This window comes from Hemibagrus wyckioides, linkage group LG09, assembly GCF_019097595.1.
Source record: "Hemibagrus wyckioides isolate EC202008001 linkage group LG09, SWU_Hwy_1.0, whole genome shotgun sequence".
NCBI lineage: Eukaryota > Metazoa > Chordata > Actinopteri > Siluriformes > Bagridae > Hemibagrus > Hemibagrus wyckioides.
The window spans coordinates 16239809-16258316 of record NC_080718.1 but is presented as its reverse complement, the minus strand read 5'-3'; the positions used below and the strand labels follow the sequence as shown (position 1 = coordinate 16258316).

Sequence of the window (18508 nt, the reverse complement as noted above, 5' to 3'; positions counted from 1 at the left end):
GTCCCAAATAATCTTTATTACTTATGTGTCAGTGAGATGGATCTCCTAACCTAGAGCTCACTTCCACAACCAAGAAAGGAGAATGCGTACATAAGCAATGCAGCAGTCATAAATCTTGACACTTGAGATACTGCTCAGGGGGTGGTTGTACTGACTCACCCATGACCACACATTGTTCAAACATTTCATCTAGAACATCACATTCATCACACTAGTGAGAGGTAAACAAAAAGTAAGTTTGCAGCCATTACTGCCTTTTTGAGCTCTAGGGTTTGATCTGTAATACTTCACCATTAACACTCTTGTTGGTAGGATGCTAAGAAGAGTGTAGGTGATGCTAAAAGCTTATCTGTCATCCCTTTCAACTAGGCACAGCCTTAATGATATGTCACCAAGTGGACTTCTGTTTGAAGGTTTAAAGCTTGATTAATGCCAACCACCATCTTTGGGCTTCAAGGACATTCATCTTGATCTGTCCATGGTCCTGAATGTTTTGCATAATCTATCTGAACCTGTAGAGAGGAGAAGAATCTACAGGTTCTAACAGCTTAAAGGAAAATCTACATAAAGCATAATTAAAGTGATAAATTGGCACTTAAACACATTTGTTGTCAATGGTTCTACAAGTCTTTGGAAATGTACTAGAGAGTTATTCCAAAAAAATGTTCCCTTAGTATTTTAATGCTGATAGTGGAGAGTACTGCCTAACATGCTGGTGCAAAATAACAAGAAAAATGCAAGTCTTTATTCCATTAGTGCCTTTGAGAGGAATTTACAAAAACCTAAGACTGAATTCATGCTAAAAATGATTAGCTTAACTCTTCTTCCATTAGACTTCCGGTATTATTTCTTTTTCTCAGTACATGTAAACGTTTGGTATTCCTACAGATGTACAATGGTCATTAAATCTTATTTTATTGTAAGCATGCTGTCTATTGCTCTGTATCGGTCAGTACAGCATAATTATACATTTTTAAAAGGATGCTCTTCTGTAATATCTCTCTCTCTCTCTCTCTCTCTCTCTCTGTCTGTCTGTCTCCTTCAGTATGTATTTGTGCTGAGATCTTCCCATCAGACTAGATGTTAACAGTTCTGCTAACAGACTCTGTGTGTGTGTGTGTGTGTGTTGGTAGGAGAGCATGTCTTTCTGTATGGATCATTAACTTTCTCGTGGTTCAAAGCCACATGAATTCCTCCCAGGGCCTGGCCTGCAGCTGATTTACAATGATCTGATTAATTAACCACAATATGTGCATTTAGGTGGAGATCTGGTGACTGTGAAAGGCACAGCATAAGATTTCATCAAACCATTCAGCTTGCCTTTGCACCCTGTGGAATGCAGCATCGTTGTCCTGGGTAAAGACCACTCTTTTTAGGATAGAAATGTTTCATCAGAGGATAAACATGAACAGTCAGGATAACTTTATATTGATTTGCAGTGACCTTAATGGACTCAAACAATGCATTCATGCACTGATGCATTCATGCAAAGCAATTAGACTCTAAGAATTCAACATTCTCTTGATGCATGCCACATGAATTTGCACACTTGTCGCGACTGTAGTGTAGAATGTCTATAGACCAGATTCTTTGCCCCATTGAACTTCTGAATTTACATTTGTCTTTGTAATGAAAATATTATGCAATGCAGTTATTATATAATATCTTTCTATGTAGTGGGTTCACTGATCCAGTTGCTTTTTCTTTACATATCACATTAAAACATGCGCATCATGGTGACTGAATGTATGCTTTCGATGACAATTTACAACTCAATTTAATGATGAAAAATCCAAAATCGAAGTCAAGTGGGCCTGCTCCGTATTTTTAAACATATCCACAGATCCACAGAGCACAGTGGGTTGTTATCTACAACATGGGCCTGACTGGAAGCCTCTGTGCTCATTATATTTCTCTATTTCAGGATTCATATTTTTCCTTTAATTTGTCACTTTTCTATATGTGTTTAAACAGTCTCGAATTAAGTTACTTGAGACTTCATGGAATTTGGGTTGATCTCTAGTTACACTATATTGCCAAAAGTATTCGCTCACCCATCCAAATAATCAGAATCATTCCAATCACTTCCATGGCCACAGGTGTATAAAATCTACCTAGGCATGCAGACTGTTTTTACAAACATTTGTGAAAGAATGGGTCGCTCTCAGGAGCTCAGTGAATTCCAGCGTGGAACTGTGATAGAATGCCACCTGTGCAACAAATCCAGCTGTGAAATTTCCTTGCTCCTAAATATTCCACAGTCAACTGTCAGCTGTATTATAAGAACGTGGAAGTGTTTGGGAACGACAGCAACTCAGCCACGAAGTGGTAGGCCACGTAAACTGACGGAGCGGGGTCAGCGGATGCTGAGGCGCATAGTGCGAAGAGGTCGCCAACTTTCTGCAGAGTCAATCGCTACAGACCTCCAAACTTCATGTGGCCTTCAGATTAGCTCAAGAACAGTGCGCAGAGAGCTTCATGGAATGGGTTTCCATGGCCGAGCAGCTGCATCCAAGCCATACATCACCAAGTGCAATGCAAAGCGTCGGATGCAGTGGTGTAAAGCACGCCGCCACTGGACTCTAGAGCAGTGGAGACGCGTTCTCTGGAGTGACGAATCGCGCTTCTCCATCTGGCAATCTGATGGACGAGTCTGGGTTTGGCGGTTGCCAGGAGAACGGTACTTGTCTGACTGCATTGTGCCAAGTGTAAAGTTTGGTGGAGGGGGGATTATGGTGTGGGGTTGTTTTTCAGGAGCTGGGCTTGGCCCCTTAGTTCCAGTGAAAGGAACTCTGAATGCTTCAGCATACCAAGACATTTTGGACAATTCCATGCTCCCAACTTTGTGGGAACAGTTTGGAGCTGGCCCCTTCCTCTTCCAACATGACTGTGCACCAGTGCACAAAGCAAGGTCCATAAAGACATGGATGACAGAGTCTGGTGTGGATGAACTTGACTGGCCTGCACAGAGTCCTGACCTCAACCCGATAGAACACCTTTGGGATGAATTAGAGCGGAGACTGAGAGCCAGGCCTTCTCGTCCAACATCAGTGTGTGACCTCACATATGCGCTTCTGGAAGAATGGTCAAATATTCCCATAAACACACTCCTAAACCTTGTGGACAGCCTTCCCAGAAGAGTTGAAGCTGTTATAGCTGCAAAGGGTGGACCGACGTCATATTGAACCCTATGGATTAGGAATGGGATGTCACTTAAGTTCATATGCGAGTCAAGGCAGGTGAGCGAATACTTTTGGCAATATAGTGTAGCTGAACTCAGTGTTGAGCATCAGTGAGTCTCAGGAACCCAGTAGCTGGTAATTTGTAATTTGTATTACTAAATGTTAGATTATCAATACAGGACAGTCAATTAAAAATGTTGCAGCTGCGGTAATTCTTAATCATTATCCAAACAAAAAATGTTAATCAGTTGAGCCCAGCAATTAACTGGCATCTCATCAAGAATGCATTCCTTGAATATATCCACCATTTCCAGGATAAAGCGGTTACTGAGGATGAATGAATGACAATGTACAGTAATGTACTTACCTTTAGTAAAATTGAAATGCTTATTCAGTATTATGCTTCATTGCATGTGCTCAAGAGAATATGTAGAAAGTCTAAATAATATTATATATAAAATAGGACTCATGAATAAGATTACTGTGCATAGCCATGTTAATATACTGTTTATACACAGAGTACATGATGATGGCAACAAGTGTTTTCAATTAAAGCTGTCGTTCTTAGTAAGCTGTCTGAACTTGCTGAACTCTGAGCTCAGTGTATAACTATGAGGGGTTTTGAGACAGCACAGGGACGAGGCTGCACCATAGCAGCAGGCAATATTGATTTACCTTCAATTAATGAAGCTCTTTGAACAAAAGAAAAAAAAAAGGATCTCGGTTGTTTGTCTCCCCAATCATTTCTCTCTCACGTTCATCAGTTATATTCTAGTATAAAGGAATACTTCTGTATTTTCAAGCGATTCTCTGTCTACAAAATTTGTATTGCATGTGCAATTACAAAAAGAACAGAAAATCTGGTTTCCTCTAAACTTAATTACAACCGATGTTATATGAAAGGTTTTCAGATATAATAGACATGAGAGAAGAAGCTTAGCGAAACCTCGCTGCTTCCTTGTGCTGTTCCTGCAAAGATGCAAGATGCAAACTAAACCAGTTTCATTGACATCATGTGCAAAGAAATCAGAAAACAATATGCAAATGAATGTAGATGTAAATGTAGATTTTTGCATGTGTTCTTTGTTTTTAATCACTGCACTGATTTCAGCAATGCTCAGCGACCACAAAAAAACAGTGCAACAGTATAACAATGATTAAAGGTGCTGAGGCTCCCTGACGAACTGTTCAAGGCAAATACACATAAAACAAACACCTGGAGACACTGTTAGTGTTCATTATGCAAATGAGATACACATAAAATCAACTCTACTGAAGCAAAATCACCGTTCTGAAAAAATTCTGATTATTATGCTTTATGGCTTAGTAAATATCGATATAATTATTATTGACAAGCTATATTAATAGAGAAAAGGAATAATTTGAACTTACTAAGTGCTATCCTTTTGTCTTCCACAAATCTAATGCATGCGTTTTGATTAAAACTAATTTGATAAGATAATGAATCGACTCACAGACAGCAGCTTGTGTTTTATTCATTAAAATTGGGCATAATGTGCTATTTTGCCGGTGTGTATGTGCTTTTAAAAATGCAAGTCTTTATTCCATTAGTGCCTTTGAGAGGAATTTACAAAAACCTAAGACTGAATTCATGCTAAAAATGATGAGCTTAACTCTTCTTCCATTGGACTTCCGGTATTATTTCTTTTTCTTTTTATTACCTGCTGTATTCCTTTCTCAGTACATGCAAATGTTTTGTCTGGTATTCCTACAGATGTACAATGGTCATAAAATCTTATTTTATTGTAAGCATGCTGTCTATTGCTCTGTATCGGTCAGTACAGCATAATTATACATTTCCAAATGGATGCTCTTCTGTAATCTCTCTCTCTCTCTCTCTCTCTCTGTCTCTGTCCTTCAGTATGTATTTGTGCTGAGATCTTCCCATCAGACTAGATGTTAACAGTTCTGCTGACAGACTCTGTGTGTGTGTGTGTGTGTTGGTTGGAGAGCATGTCTTTCTGTATGGATCATTAACTTTCTCATGGTTCAAAGCCACATGAATTCTTCCCAGGGCCTGGCCTGCAGCTGATATACAATGATCTGATTAATCAGGACAAGCAGAGCAGAGCTCCAGCACCTCAACATATGTGTGACAACACCATTCACATGGGTTTAATACTCATAATTCCTCCAACAGACCTGCACATGGTCATCACATTTGCAAGGTATACTATACACACGCTCAGAGTTACACAAGAGTAAAGCTCAGTGCAGTTGTGTGTGCTGATTTCTACACTACATGTATTTCTACACTATGTCTGATGTTGTGAAATGAAGAAATGAAGTGCAGTGACATAAGATATGGGAGGAGTCTTCTCCCCTGTGCATGTTTATTAAAGAGGCAGTCTAACTGCAGGGTGGAGGAAATGAGATGATTTGTCAAAAGAATGAAATTACTATTGAGATGTGCTGAAAAAAGGAGAAAGGGTATCTTGAATGTCTTGCATTAGAGCTTTTCTCTCAGAGAACAAGATTGCAGAGGATAATGGTCTCCTGGTGATTTAGTTAACTTTCACAAAGGAGGGGAATGCCAGAGGCTGTCTGAAGCAGCTGAGAGACCCACCTCTCTCTCTCTCTTTTCCTCTTGCTCTTTCTCACACTCTCTGTCCTCTCTCTCTCTCTCTCTCTCTCTTTCTCACACACACACACACACACACTTTTTCTCTTGTTCTCTCTCACACTCTCAATCATTTCTCTCTCTCTCTCTCACTCTCTCTCACACTCTCAATCATTTCTCTCTCTCTCTCTCTCTCTCTCTCTCTCTCACACTCTGTCTCAGGAAGTATTGCTTCTGGACTGAGGCCATTTGTGAATTATAAATGACTCTTAACACACAAAAAGTTAAAGTGCTATCATCTGTCACAGTTACACAACAGTGTGTGAGCACATATCTGTGTGTGTGTGTGTGTTAGTTACCAAATTTTCCATCCCACACACACAACATGGACTACACAAACTGAATATCTTTAAGTCGTTATATGCACTCACCTCTTTGACTCTCTGGATCATTGGCTGGAGCCAGTCAGTGTTCACCTCACAGTGGCTGTCCAGGAAGGTGAGGATAGAAGCCGAAGCAGCACCGGCTCCCCTCACCCGAGACCTGATCAAACCTGCCCAATGCACAAAACAACATTTCTTTTAAAGGGCATGTATTAGAACACTCACAAAACATCTACCACCTACTGCTCTAGCACTTGCAATGCAGTGAAAGTGTCCTTCTGTAAATATTTCCATTGATGTTTAACAAAAACTTAAAAATGTCTTATTTTTAAGTCATTCATTCTAAAGCATATAGCTAAATTCCTTCTGTAAATTATTTACAAATAAGAGTAAAAGCTATTAGAAAGGTGTGTAATTACAGTATGTGAGAGAGGAATGTAGATCTGAATGCACCAACAAGGTCGATGAGTGTAGGGGGTTAAAGTCAGGACAAAGATTCCAGTTCCAGATTCCATCACTTCCAGGCTGATGGAGCTCAGTACATTCTTGCTAACTTTACCAAACTGCCAAGGTTTTAGCTTAGAACACCAAATGCCAGCTGAGTGAAAGGCCAAATACACAGATCCAGTTTCGGCCTTCTACATTTCTACTGACAATCAAGAAATGAAAGCAGCAAAGTCTAATGGCGAGACACCTTACATGCAGAGCTGCAGGCAGAATTTCAGATTTACTGATTAACACTTTGAATTATTTAGTTTCAGAGTTACATTACCGGTGCAAACGCTAGTGTAGAAAACTGGATGTTATTACCTTGCCTGTTTTTGAAAACGCTTAAATAAATCTCATTAGGTTTAAGGTACAAAAAAAAAACCTGGCACAATTGATATTTTTCTATTATTATACTGGGTAGAAGGTCTTGGATATGATCTTCAGGTTAGAGGTAGAACGTGCTGAAGGTCTGAACACTCACCCTCTCGCCGTTCATTTCTCAGGCAGCGCACTTTGGGGATCTGAGAGAGCAGCTGGCAGTCCTCAGCTAATGAAAGAAGGACATCAGATTACAGAGAAAACACACATGCACACACACACCCACACACAGATAATACCCTTACACTCATCCCCCACAGCTGTTATGCAGCACACATATGCATTCTACCCCTAAATATATTTGGGTATAGATGCGTTTATGTAGTGAAATGTATAAACCTTTTTTTTTGTGGCATGAATACCACATATTTAAATAAATAAGCAATAAAACAAACACAATATGAGATGTGCAGCTTCAGATGGCTGTAACAGATTCCACTCCCATTTTCATATCCAATTTAATGAATGTGAAATCAGTCTTAATAAACATGCATTACGCTTCGAAACTCATTAAATCACAGCAACTGTTTCTAAATGCTTGACTGGCATTAAAAAAAAAACAAAACAACAACAATAAAAACACATCTCACATTAACATAATGCTACCAAAATAGCAGAGCATAATGCCACCATACAGACCTGGTCTAGACTATGAGATCAATGTTTCTAGTTTTTTTTCATATGATAAAGAAGCTGAATAACTTGAAATAACCAAGCGCTAGGAAAGTAATTAAACTACAGATAAGTATGATTAAAAAAAATGTGATTGGATAATAAACAATGTACCAGAGCAAAAATGTAAATAAATAAGGTAATATTCTGGGATAATCTTGTCATCTACAACATTATCAGGCTTGGATACAACTGGGCAAGGGGTGTGAATGTTTAAATTGCACACTGGTTTATTAAAGATGTTAAAGAGGCAAATAATAGAAAATAGGCAAACATATAAAGACCATAAATGAAAACAGACCAAATGATGACGCAAAAAGTGGAAAACAAAGTGCAAGAAAACCCTGATGTTGAACTAGAATCAGGTCTAATAAGAATCCTGGTGAACTGGAAGTTTTATTTGGATGAGACTGCTGTTTGTTGTTATAAGCTGAGTATACTGAAATTCACGCTTTACAGAGCATGGATAAGATAGAGCTTATAGCACTGCAATAAATATAATCATTATAAATGGTGTCATAACTGAGTTCTGTGACTAAATGTACACTTTACATTATAAGCATGCTAAAAATTGCAATGCTTCAGTGATTTATTTATTGAGAATATTTCTTATAGTTATGATATACATACGATTTATTACAATAACCTTAAATTCTCTTTTATTCGTTTATTCATTCATTCATCTTTCCTGGTCAAGGTGGCAGTGGATCCAGAGCCTTTCCCAGGATACAGGCTATGAGGTGTGAATACACCCTGGATGGTCTGCCAGTTCAACTCAGAGCACCATGTACACACATGGTGCAGTTTAAGTAGATTATCCACCTACTGTCATGTTTTTAGTGCAGTGGGAGGAAAATAGAAAGTCTGTAGACACTTAGCACAAATTTGGGTTTCTCCAGACTCCAAACCTCAGCAAAAACACACAACGACAACTTCATCCACAATTTTACAAGCTCACACAATCATCTCAGGGAGTTTATCCTTGCCTCTGGTTTGCTAATTATTAACAGATATAAATTTCAATTGATATCATTTGTTTTGTGACCTTGTCCATTGTTAAAAATGCTATACATATAAAACTGAATTGAACTGAACTTGAACCAGGGATCCTAAGGTTGTGAAGAGGTACCACTATGTCCGTCAAATAATCTTCATCATTTTAAATCATTTAAATGAAGTGATTGTGTAAAGATTATAATGGCTGCTCTCTGATTGTGGCCTTTGAGAGCTGAATAGCGGTAAATAGAAATTGCCCTCAGGCTCCTTATTAGGCAAAGCTGCTCTCAGGACACAGAGCTTTCTACACTTGTCCTCTGCAGTAATATGTGGGTGTATGTGTTTTGCATGTGAGACCGAGAGCAAGCAACGGGGACGTTAAGTGTTTAATGTCACTCCTAACATAGTGAGGACAACAGACAGATGGTGAGGGGGAGGAGTAAACTCTGGATCACCATGAAGGCAAAAGTCAAGCATTCACTCTCACACACTGACAGATGCTGCATAATGCCCGACAGCTACACTTTATACCCCGCACCACTGTTTGAATAGATGTGCATCTTTTCTACAGTCTTCATTTTTATAAATATGTGTTACAGATGGAATAAGAGACATCCAGACATAGATGGCAGGCTGGAAAAAGGATAAACTATAAACACAGAGACAGTGATATCACATCCATTAAGTAGACTGACATAAAACAGAGCGACTGAGTCAGAAATGGAAAAAGGAGGGTGCATGTAAAAGCATGAATGTGTCAACATTCCTAAAGTCTAAGCCCATCGAGTTGCCTGGAGAACTGAGTGCAACTCATATGTACAGTACTGTATGTTTATGCAGCAGGAGATCAGGCTGCTGGATTAGGACTAGACTTAACCGGAATTAAATGTGGGTTACATTCCTGACATCCTACAAATGCCCTTAGAATTCACTACAACTCAAGCTACACGTGCATCTCTACGAGGGTTTAATATTTAATTATTCACTGTGTGAGTTTGACATAAGCAAGAATCCAGATTTATAAAAGCTTGTATTTAAAGAAAGAAAGCATATAAGTTTTTTATACAGACAATGTCTTTTAATTTATTGGTCTGCAATACGATGAAGGAGACGGTAAACAAAGCATGTGTAGTAATCCCAGTATAAACAAGTGTCTATATGCAGTTTATTCCCTCATTTTGTATCTCGCATTTAGTTTTAACAGTTCACATGTTCAGTCATGTGCACGCTGCAATCAAATCGCTCCCTTGCATCATCTTTGATTGGATATTTAATCCAGCCTTATGTGCATGTGCTGTGTTTAAACCTGCCCAAGGGTGTAAACTCACACTGAATAAATACTGCAAATGTAAATGCACCCTTACAAGCACAAGACCTGGCAGATAAGATTTTACTATCCACCCTGGCTGTTTATCTGAGCAGTGAACACAGCCAAATTAGCTATAACAGCTTTGTGGATCATTCGTAAGCATAACTGAATATGAATAAACAAACACCCACTCAATCAGACGCACATAAAAAAAATCTACATACAGTATGTACCAACTTTGCTGCAATAAAGACCTCTTCCTATACCCGAGTGTGTTTGAGTGTGTGAGGTGTGTAAGCAGTGGAGAAAGTGACACACAGTGAAATCCTCTGGCTTGTTTATTCCCTGTAAAACAGAAAAATGTTGACTGCCAGCCTAATAACAACACTTTTATACCATGTGAAAACAATTAGGCTGGTAATTTCAGCTCAGCTCAGATGATTGAGCTTATTTTATTCTCCATGGCTAACAGGAGAACTGTTATATTCTTGTTTTCCCATAGCTGCCCTGAAACGTCCTGGTTAATTCATTGCAGCACTTATCTGTGAATGTTGGTCTGTGTAAATATACTCTGCAGGGTCTTATGCACACTGTCTTTGATGAAGATTCTTTATTTGTTCCATGACTTCAGGAGAGATGGATGTGATTTATATTCTGTCTGGTATTGTGACATTCATTCCTCCATTTAGGAATCCATTAAATAAAAGTATTACACCGTAAGCGAAGCTAGGAAATGTAATCACTTTAGAATATCCATCTGAGTATGTGCTTGTGCGTGTGTGTGTCTGTGTGTGCATATGTGTATGTGAGCAAGAGCATAAAAGAACTTACGGTCCGAGCTGAAGTCATCCACGAGAATAATTTCTTGTATCAGATGGGGTGGACTTCTGATAAGTACACTAAAGCAGACAGGGAGTGAGAGACAGTGTGTGTTACAAATATATATGAAGGTAACACCGCTAACATGCTCTACTGGTACAGGATCTTATTCAGTGTGGGCCGTGTGAATTTATCATTATTACCTTTTAATGGTGCGCAAGAGGGTGGAGCGAGCTTCATTGTGGAAGGTGATGATGATGCTGGTGGAGGGCAGGTCAGGGTCAAATGTCACTGAGGCACACCTGAAAGAGAGCAGACACGTGACAGCACACTGTCCTGCATGGAAGGACTGTACCTGAAATGTCTACTGTTTGCTTCCTATTTTTCTCAGATACTGCTCTCATCTGTTTTTTTTTTGTTTGTTTTTACAGATATTTCTAGTTCCTAATCATGCATTTTCAAATATTTTCCATTCAACACAACCTGCTTGTTTGCTCTAAGTATGAATGAGCCATGTCCATTATTTTAAATAGCCTAAATAAAGAGGGCTCTGTACAAACATTCAACCATCGCCAGCCCTCATGGATTACAGAATCAAACCTTGTCAGAGGTATCGAGATGTGAAATATGCATGTATAAAATAGATAGATAGATAGATAGATAGATAGATAGATAGATAGATAGATAGATAGATAGATAGATAGATAGATAGATAGATAGATAGATAGATAGATAGATAGATAGATAGATGCAATATCAGTCAGTTGCAATATTCAGCACAGGTAGGTTATAACATCTATCTATCTATCTATCTATCTATCTATCTATCTATCTATCTATCTATCTATCTATCTATCTATCTATCTATCTATCTATCTATCCATCCATCCATCCATCCATCCATCCATCCATCCATCCATCCATCCATGTCTGGTTCAGAGACATTCATGGGCAAAAGATTCTATTAAAAATTGTTTTTTTTCACACCTATCTGGGTCTGGTGTCTTCTTGTAGAACAGAGCCATAAACATTAGCCATTTAGATTTGTAATTAATGTTTTGGTAGACCAGTTTGTTTCCTCCTTTTTCCACGTCCTTCTTGACCTTAACAGTAATTAACAGTATATTTATAAGTTAATGACATTTTCCCTCTTTGTTCGCACGTGTTTTGCGCATATATGTTGTTGTATGTGTTATGATTGTATGATCAAGGTCTTGCCATTTGATGTGAAAGTGTGTGAGTGCATGTAGGGTACCTGTAGTGTCGTGTGTCTCTGATGGCCCTTTCACTTCCCAGTCTGTCGCTCTCCTGCAGGTTGAAAGCATGCTCTTTGTACGGATCCTCTCCTGCTTTCAGCTGTTTACTGGCTAAATAGGCTTTCTCATCAAAGCTGCCTAACAACTGAGCCTGCTGCTCAGCTCGTGGAGGATGGGTCACCTAAAATACAGAGAGAGAAAGAAAGAAAGAGAGGTGGATAAAGTGACAGAGGAAAGAAGAGGGAAATATGAGAGAGGAAAACATAGACAGGGAAAACAAGAGCTATAGACAGAGGACCAGAGAGCAATACTTCTATTCATCACTCATCATAAAGTGAAGATGTCTACAATCCAGTAGTGTATGAATACTCCCTGGTCAAGCTCTTCCCATTACTGATCCTCATGGACATTCCAAAGGTCATTCCAAAACCTTATTAACTCAATTATAGTTTGTTAGATGACAGGTTTGAGGTTAAAGAAATCGAGCTGAAACTGTACCTGAAACTCAGGAGGCGCTGAAATATAGCACATTTTCTTTTCATTTAAAGAATGGGAATCTGTTTCTAAATATAAATTTTCAAATTTGTTTACATCACGCACATAACAACTGAGATAATACGTATTCCAGTTTTTCTCCTTGTCCTGCAAGCGACCATTCATGTGGTATAGTCACTACTACATCACTAACATGAGTAAACAATGTTAGGTTAAAGGCAACCCTGGAACCCGTCTATATTTCGGATAAGTTTTAACCTTCACTGAAACCCAAATATGTGCATCATTAGTAGGCAGAAGGCAGCAGCTGCAGTAGGCGCTCATTAACACAAACTGTACGTGTAACCTATGTGTGAGTAATCTCTGTCTCAGAGTCTCTGGCATAAAAAAAAACGAGCTTAAATTTAAAACTTCACATTTTCATGCTAGCGTCTCATTAAGCTGAAGAAGACCTCACGTATTGAAACACTTCGTTCATCATGCTGATGATGGCACTGCTTTTGCATTTGAAGGACGAGAACTTAACTTAAATGCGAATTATAATTCCGTGTGTGTTTGACATTGTTTGACAGTGTTCATGCGCTCCGCTGCTTCAGCAATAGTAATTATATCAGTTTATATTACAGTTCTGATTAGCTCATGGCGCAAGATGTCGATGGCAATAAGCGAATGGGCAGGAATGACCGATACGCTGCCAGATGAAAGGGCGTAAAAGCAGCATAAATAAAAGGGTGTGTACAAACGGCGAGAAAGAGTGATGGAGAAAAACAGAGAGGCTGGATTCTTCAGTTTGCTGTTATTAACGATGTCAGGGAAAGCTTAGCATCCATGCGAGTTTCCAAACTCTATGACCTCACTTTCCATTACTGAGGGGGAAAAAACAAGAATTTGATACTTTTTATACATGATTCCTCAGATTATAAACGAACAGACATTCACAAAGGGCTGGCAGCATCCGTGCATCTGATCTGTGCATCGCTGGAACACAAACATGGTCTTTCTGTCTTCTTCCCTGATCCACATATGGTGTCTTATCCTACTGATGTATCTTGGAATGTCAGTTCCAGAAAGAACACATCTGCACAGAGTTAAATGCGCTGTATCTCAAATGTGTGGACAAACTGCTAAACAGAATGGCAAGTGCTGTAATGTTCTAAATGCAGTTTTTGGTTTTTCTTTTTTTTGTCTCAATGTTCATGCAAATGTGTAATGCTGTGAGTGTACAAAAATAGCTATAATGAGATGCATCTGCCCATACTCCTGTGCCATCTGCACTGTCAGATAATAGATGCACATTCAGACTGCAAGCATTCACTGTCCTGACGACTTTCACTTACTGTAGATTAATTCAGGTAAAGAACACCTGGTCCCTTGAAATTCGGAGATGTGTGAGATTTGAGATTTACAGTATGAGAGCTTTAAATGATAGTAGATGAGCCCGGTCCTGTGAGAACAGAGGCCACTACAGAGACTAGACTGATTTAAGGAGAGTAGGAGGTTAAATTTTGAACCTGAATTTATAATGCCTCACAGAAAAAAAAAAAAAAAATCTCAGCGGTGAAACCTCGGGAGAAAATGATTTTACTGCATAAAGACTCCATGTGTGAATCACTTTTGCAATTAAGGCATATTCTCGGATGAAATATTTCCAGACAACCCTTACGTATGCCTGCACATCTGTAGATCGCTAGGCTCTTAAATGTACTTAAACGGATTGTTCGATGCAATAAAAACGCCTGAGCCTCAACACGTAGGAAAGATAACAAGCTTACGGCGAAATCAAGTAGAGCGGGAGCGTTCTCAATTCTCGACTCCTTAAATGTATTCCATCATTCAACCTAAAATACATATCATGACCCATGAGCAAATTCCAAACCTTAGTCAAAAGTCGTATTGGAGGAAATGAATTCATATTAGGGCTGCAATGCGGCGCTATTAAATGCAAATAATGCATCGAAATGAGCAGTGCCAAGAGCATAGAGCTAATTTGAAATAACAAGTACAAGTTATTTATGTTTAATATGAGCAAATGAACAGATATATGAAAACCAACATCTACTCCAAACATGTGAAACATTAAGAGGATAAAGAGACACAGCAGTAACCGGGTTGATGCATGGTTTCTCCAACAGGATGCACGAGAATCCATCCGAAATCCAAAGTCAACACTCAGCAAAGAGTCACAAATCTAATAAAACATCTTACCAGATTAGTTTGCACTGAAATTGAAAATCAAATTAAATACAGTGGGGGATGTGTGTGTGTGTGTGTGTGTGTGTGTTGGGGGGGTGGGGGGGGGGGGTGGTAGGTAGGTATTAAGAAGCTCCTGCACAAGGACAAAATCTCATTCTGCTGGCAATCAACCAACACAGTCCTGTAAACCAGAGGCCATAAACCAGACAGCTTCTAAGAGTGTCCTTTAGAATAGAACAGCTGGTAAAGAATGGTAAGTAAAAGCCATTTCATCTCATTTTAAGGGCAGTGCATGCAGTGCCAATTCTAAAAAGGCAGATCAGATATCAAAGCAGCAGGCTAAAGAGGGAGGAGGACGGCGTGCTACAAGTGCTGTTTTGGCTCGTGTGAACACGTATCTTATTAAACGAGATGACATGCTGATCTGGATCACAGCTCCGAATGAAGTCACATGGCAAGACCGGGTGATGCACAGCATGGACACTAACCTCATCCTAAGTCAAAGCTACACAACAACAATCCACCCTCATAATCTGAACCAGGACATATCAAGCACTACTGAAGCAGGCGTGAGTTATTAACATCTGTATCATCATTGTATGGTAATACTTTGGGATGATACTTGTATTCATCATCAGAGATTTGTAATATTGCAGCATTTGTAATGTTCGGTTCCATCACTGGTTTGATAAACTGCTTGAGGCTTAGAGTGAAAATCTGATTAGAAAAATATTCCAGGACATTTACCACTGCACTGTTATGTGTTACTTCATATGAAATATTATTAGTTTATCAGATTTATATATATATATATATATACATATATATACATATATATAAAGTGAGCTGACCTGACAGGTAGACAACCTCAAATAAGCATGCTTTATATCCATAGTGAGCAGAAAAGCATCTTAAACCACAACACATCAAACCAAAACTAGTCAGAGGAAGACGGAAAAAGTAAACGGTAAGGTTTGTACCCATGATAGCCTGAGATTCCTGTTCATGTTTCATAGAAGTGGAAATTGATGTGGTCTTCTGCTGTTATAGTGCATCCATCTGAAGGTCTGATGTTTTGTGCATGCTGAGATGCTTTTCTGCTCACCATGATTGCACAGCGTAATCATGATTTATGATATCTTTCCTGCCAGCTCAAACCAATCTGGCCATATTCCTCTTATCAACAAGGTTTTTCCACCCACAGAACTGTTGCTCACTCAGTGTTTTCAATGTAACACACAATCCGGTGTAAACTCTAGAGACTGCTGTGTGTGAAAATCCCAGCCAGTAAATCAGCAGTATCTGAAGTACTTAAACCAGCCCATGTCACAGAGAACAGACTTTTTTCTTCATTCTGATGTCTGATGTGAACAATAACTGAAGCTTTTGACCTGCATGACTTTATGCACTATGCTGCTGCCACATGATTGGCTGATTAGATAACTGCATAAATGAACAGGTGCACAGGTGTTCCTATTAAAGTATTTCAGTATAGATGACACACATCCAAGGTAAACACACCCAAACATATGCTTGACTATCAGATATTCGTTGTCGTGTCAAGCTGTGGACATTAAGTCTCAATGGCGTGCAGCTTACGGTGTGGCGAGAGAGCTGCTCTGTTGCTATGGAGCTCAAGGATGTGGCAGTGAGACAGGATTCAGTACAAATTTCTCTCTCTCCCTCTGTTTCCCTTTCACACATAGACATAGCAACCATCTCCATTTAAACTATTGATTTCTTTTGGCAGGGATTAAAACAAATTCAGATGATTTCCTGAATGACATATTCCAGTCCAAGCCTGGTCTACCCATGCGTGTGTCCTTTCATTATATAAGATTTCCTGACATAGTTTACTAAAACAAATAGTTTTTTTTCAATATGAGGAATTTTAGCACTATATTTAACAATATAAAAATATATATAGATATAGATATAGATTACGTAACTATATATTTACATATAAAAATGGATATCCTGAAAAAAAATTATCCTGTAGTCATTTTGTCACTTTAATGAAAAAAAAAACCTACCAGCTCACTGGTCATCTGGGTTTAAGATAAGGTCAGTAAATAGACTGTGTAAACATTTTCTCTGTTTCTTTTTCCCAACCTGATGAATCTGGCATCCAACTGTCAAGCACTGACTAAACAACAGTTGTGTTTCTGTAGCTCACACACAACTTTAATCCAATGTGAGACCACACAGTGTGTAAAACTTTAGCTTCATCCAAAACTCTATACAACTGCTGTAACAGTAGATTATATCTAGTTATTTGCAAACCAAACATCAATAAGGTTGGCCTGTGTAAAAAACTGTACAGCGAACTAGTAGGCTACGTCTAAACTGGGTTGGTCAGATGGAGTGTTGTTTTAAAAGTTAAGCTGAGTTTCGGTTGTAGTTTTACATTTGTGGCTACTAAATGTACCGCTGCTCGAGTTAAACTGAAACTGATATTGTCTTACTGGCAAATGAGTTTAGGGCTGCCTAAAACCTCACTCTTATGCATTTTCAGTACACACAGATACCAGGTACTGATCCACTACTGACATCCTCACACCACTCTATAATCATCATGTTATGCAAAATATGAGAAGAGCAGCAGGAGCAGGCTGTAAGACAAGTTGTGTTGTATGTTTAATGCAAGATCTGTGTTGTCAGTCAATATCACACACAAATACATCACATGAATATTTTATATTAGTCAAACCTGATCCAATAGATCCAGTCAATATTACCCCTGATATAGATCCCCAGTATAAGAGGTATGTATATCCCCAGCTATTTTCAATTGTTTATTAAAAACTGTTGAGCATTAGAGATGAGCATATTCTGTGAAAGTGGTCTGGATGCCTGCAGGATGGTGATTCCTCGCCTCTATCACGTCTAAAATAACTATGACAAGCTTCAGTGCTGGGAAATCAACATACACATGAGCAGAGCCCAGAGGAACATTTCTAGGAGCAAGACCGTAGTTATGCAGCCTTGATCTATCTTCACAACAACAATGAAGAATTAGATTTGGGGCAATGAACAATTGCCCCACATTTATATGTCTGGATAGGATGGAGATCAGGAGAGCACAGGTCTGCACTTGAACCTGCAGCCTTAGACAATCCTGACATCATTTAACTCTGAATAGGGTTTTATACATTTCCAGTCTATACAGCGCTCTAATATGAACAACATCTATCCAGGGTGACTGAAGCTGGTGCGATGCAACGACACATCTCGATCTGTGTATTGTCACTAACATTGTGATCAAGATGCAACACACACACACACACACACACACACACACACACACTGCAGCTCGCGGCTTAATTAAAGCAATGCGGTAAAGTTAAGCCCTGTCGCTTTCCACTTGTCCCTTACTATAAGCGGAAGAGTCCTGTCCTCTCGCCGGATGTCCACTCTCCCCGAGGCAGCGGGTTTTGGCCCGCGGCTTTTAGCGCCCACGGCGCGCGCTTGAGACGCTGAAGAAGGGCTCGCGCGCGGCTTGTTGTCCTGCCACAGGTAATAAAAGGTGCCCAGGATCCAAGCGACGGTCAGGATGGCGATGGCGTTGGCCCTAATCCTGCGCATGATGAGTGTCCATAAGGAGCAATGCTTTCGGAGCTTCAGCACGTTATGGTGCGTGTCGGCTCCAATCCTGATAAAGCGCTTCTAATTATTATGAGGGCTGAAGTGCGGAGATGCCTCGCGCAGCACAGAGGTTCCCAGCCTCCGCGCTCACTGCTATTCTGATTGAGAGG

General features: G+C 39.4%; 1 protein-coding gene across 1 annotated transcript in view; it reads right to left on the bottom strand.

Moving 5' to 3' along the window:
* Nucleotides 1–18508, bottom strand: part of galnt16 (UDP-N-acetyl-alpha-D-galactosamine:polypeptide N-acetylgalactosaminyltransferase 16) — a 29731-nt gene extending 11223 nt beyond the window's left edge. Inside the window, exons 1-6 of the mRNA XM_058399535.1 lie at nt 18129–18508; nt 12065–12246; nt 11013–11111; nt 10822–10889; nt 7117–7182; nt 6195–6316 (exon numbers count right to left, since the gene is read on the bottom strand). Coding sequence (XP_058255518.1) covers nt 6195–6316; nt 7117–7182; nt 10822–10889; nt 11013–11111; nt 12065–12246; nt 18129–18338 — 747 coding nt within the window. The 5' untranslated portion in view covers nt 18339–18508. The remainder of the gene's footprint in view (nt 1–6194; nt 6317–7116; nt 7183–10821; nt 10890–11012; nt 11112–12064; nt 12247–18128) is intronic.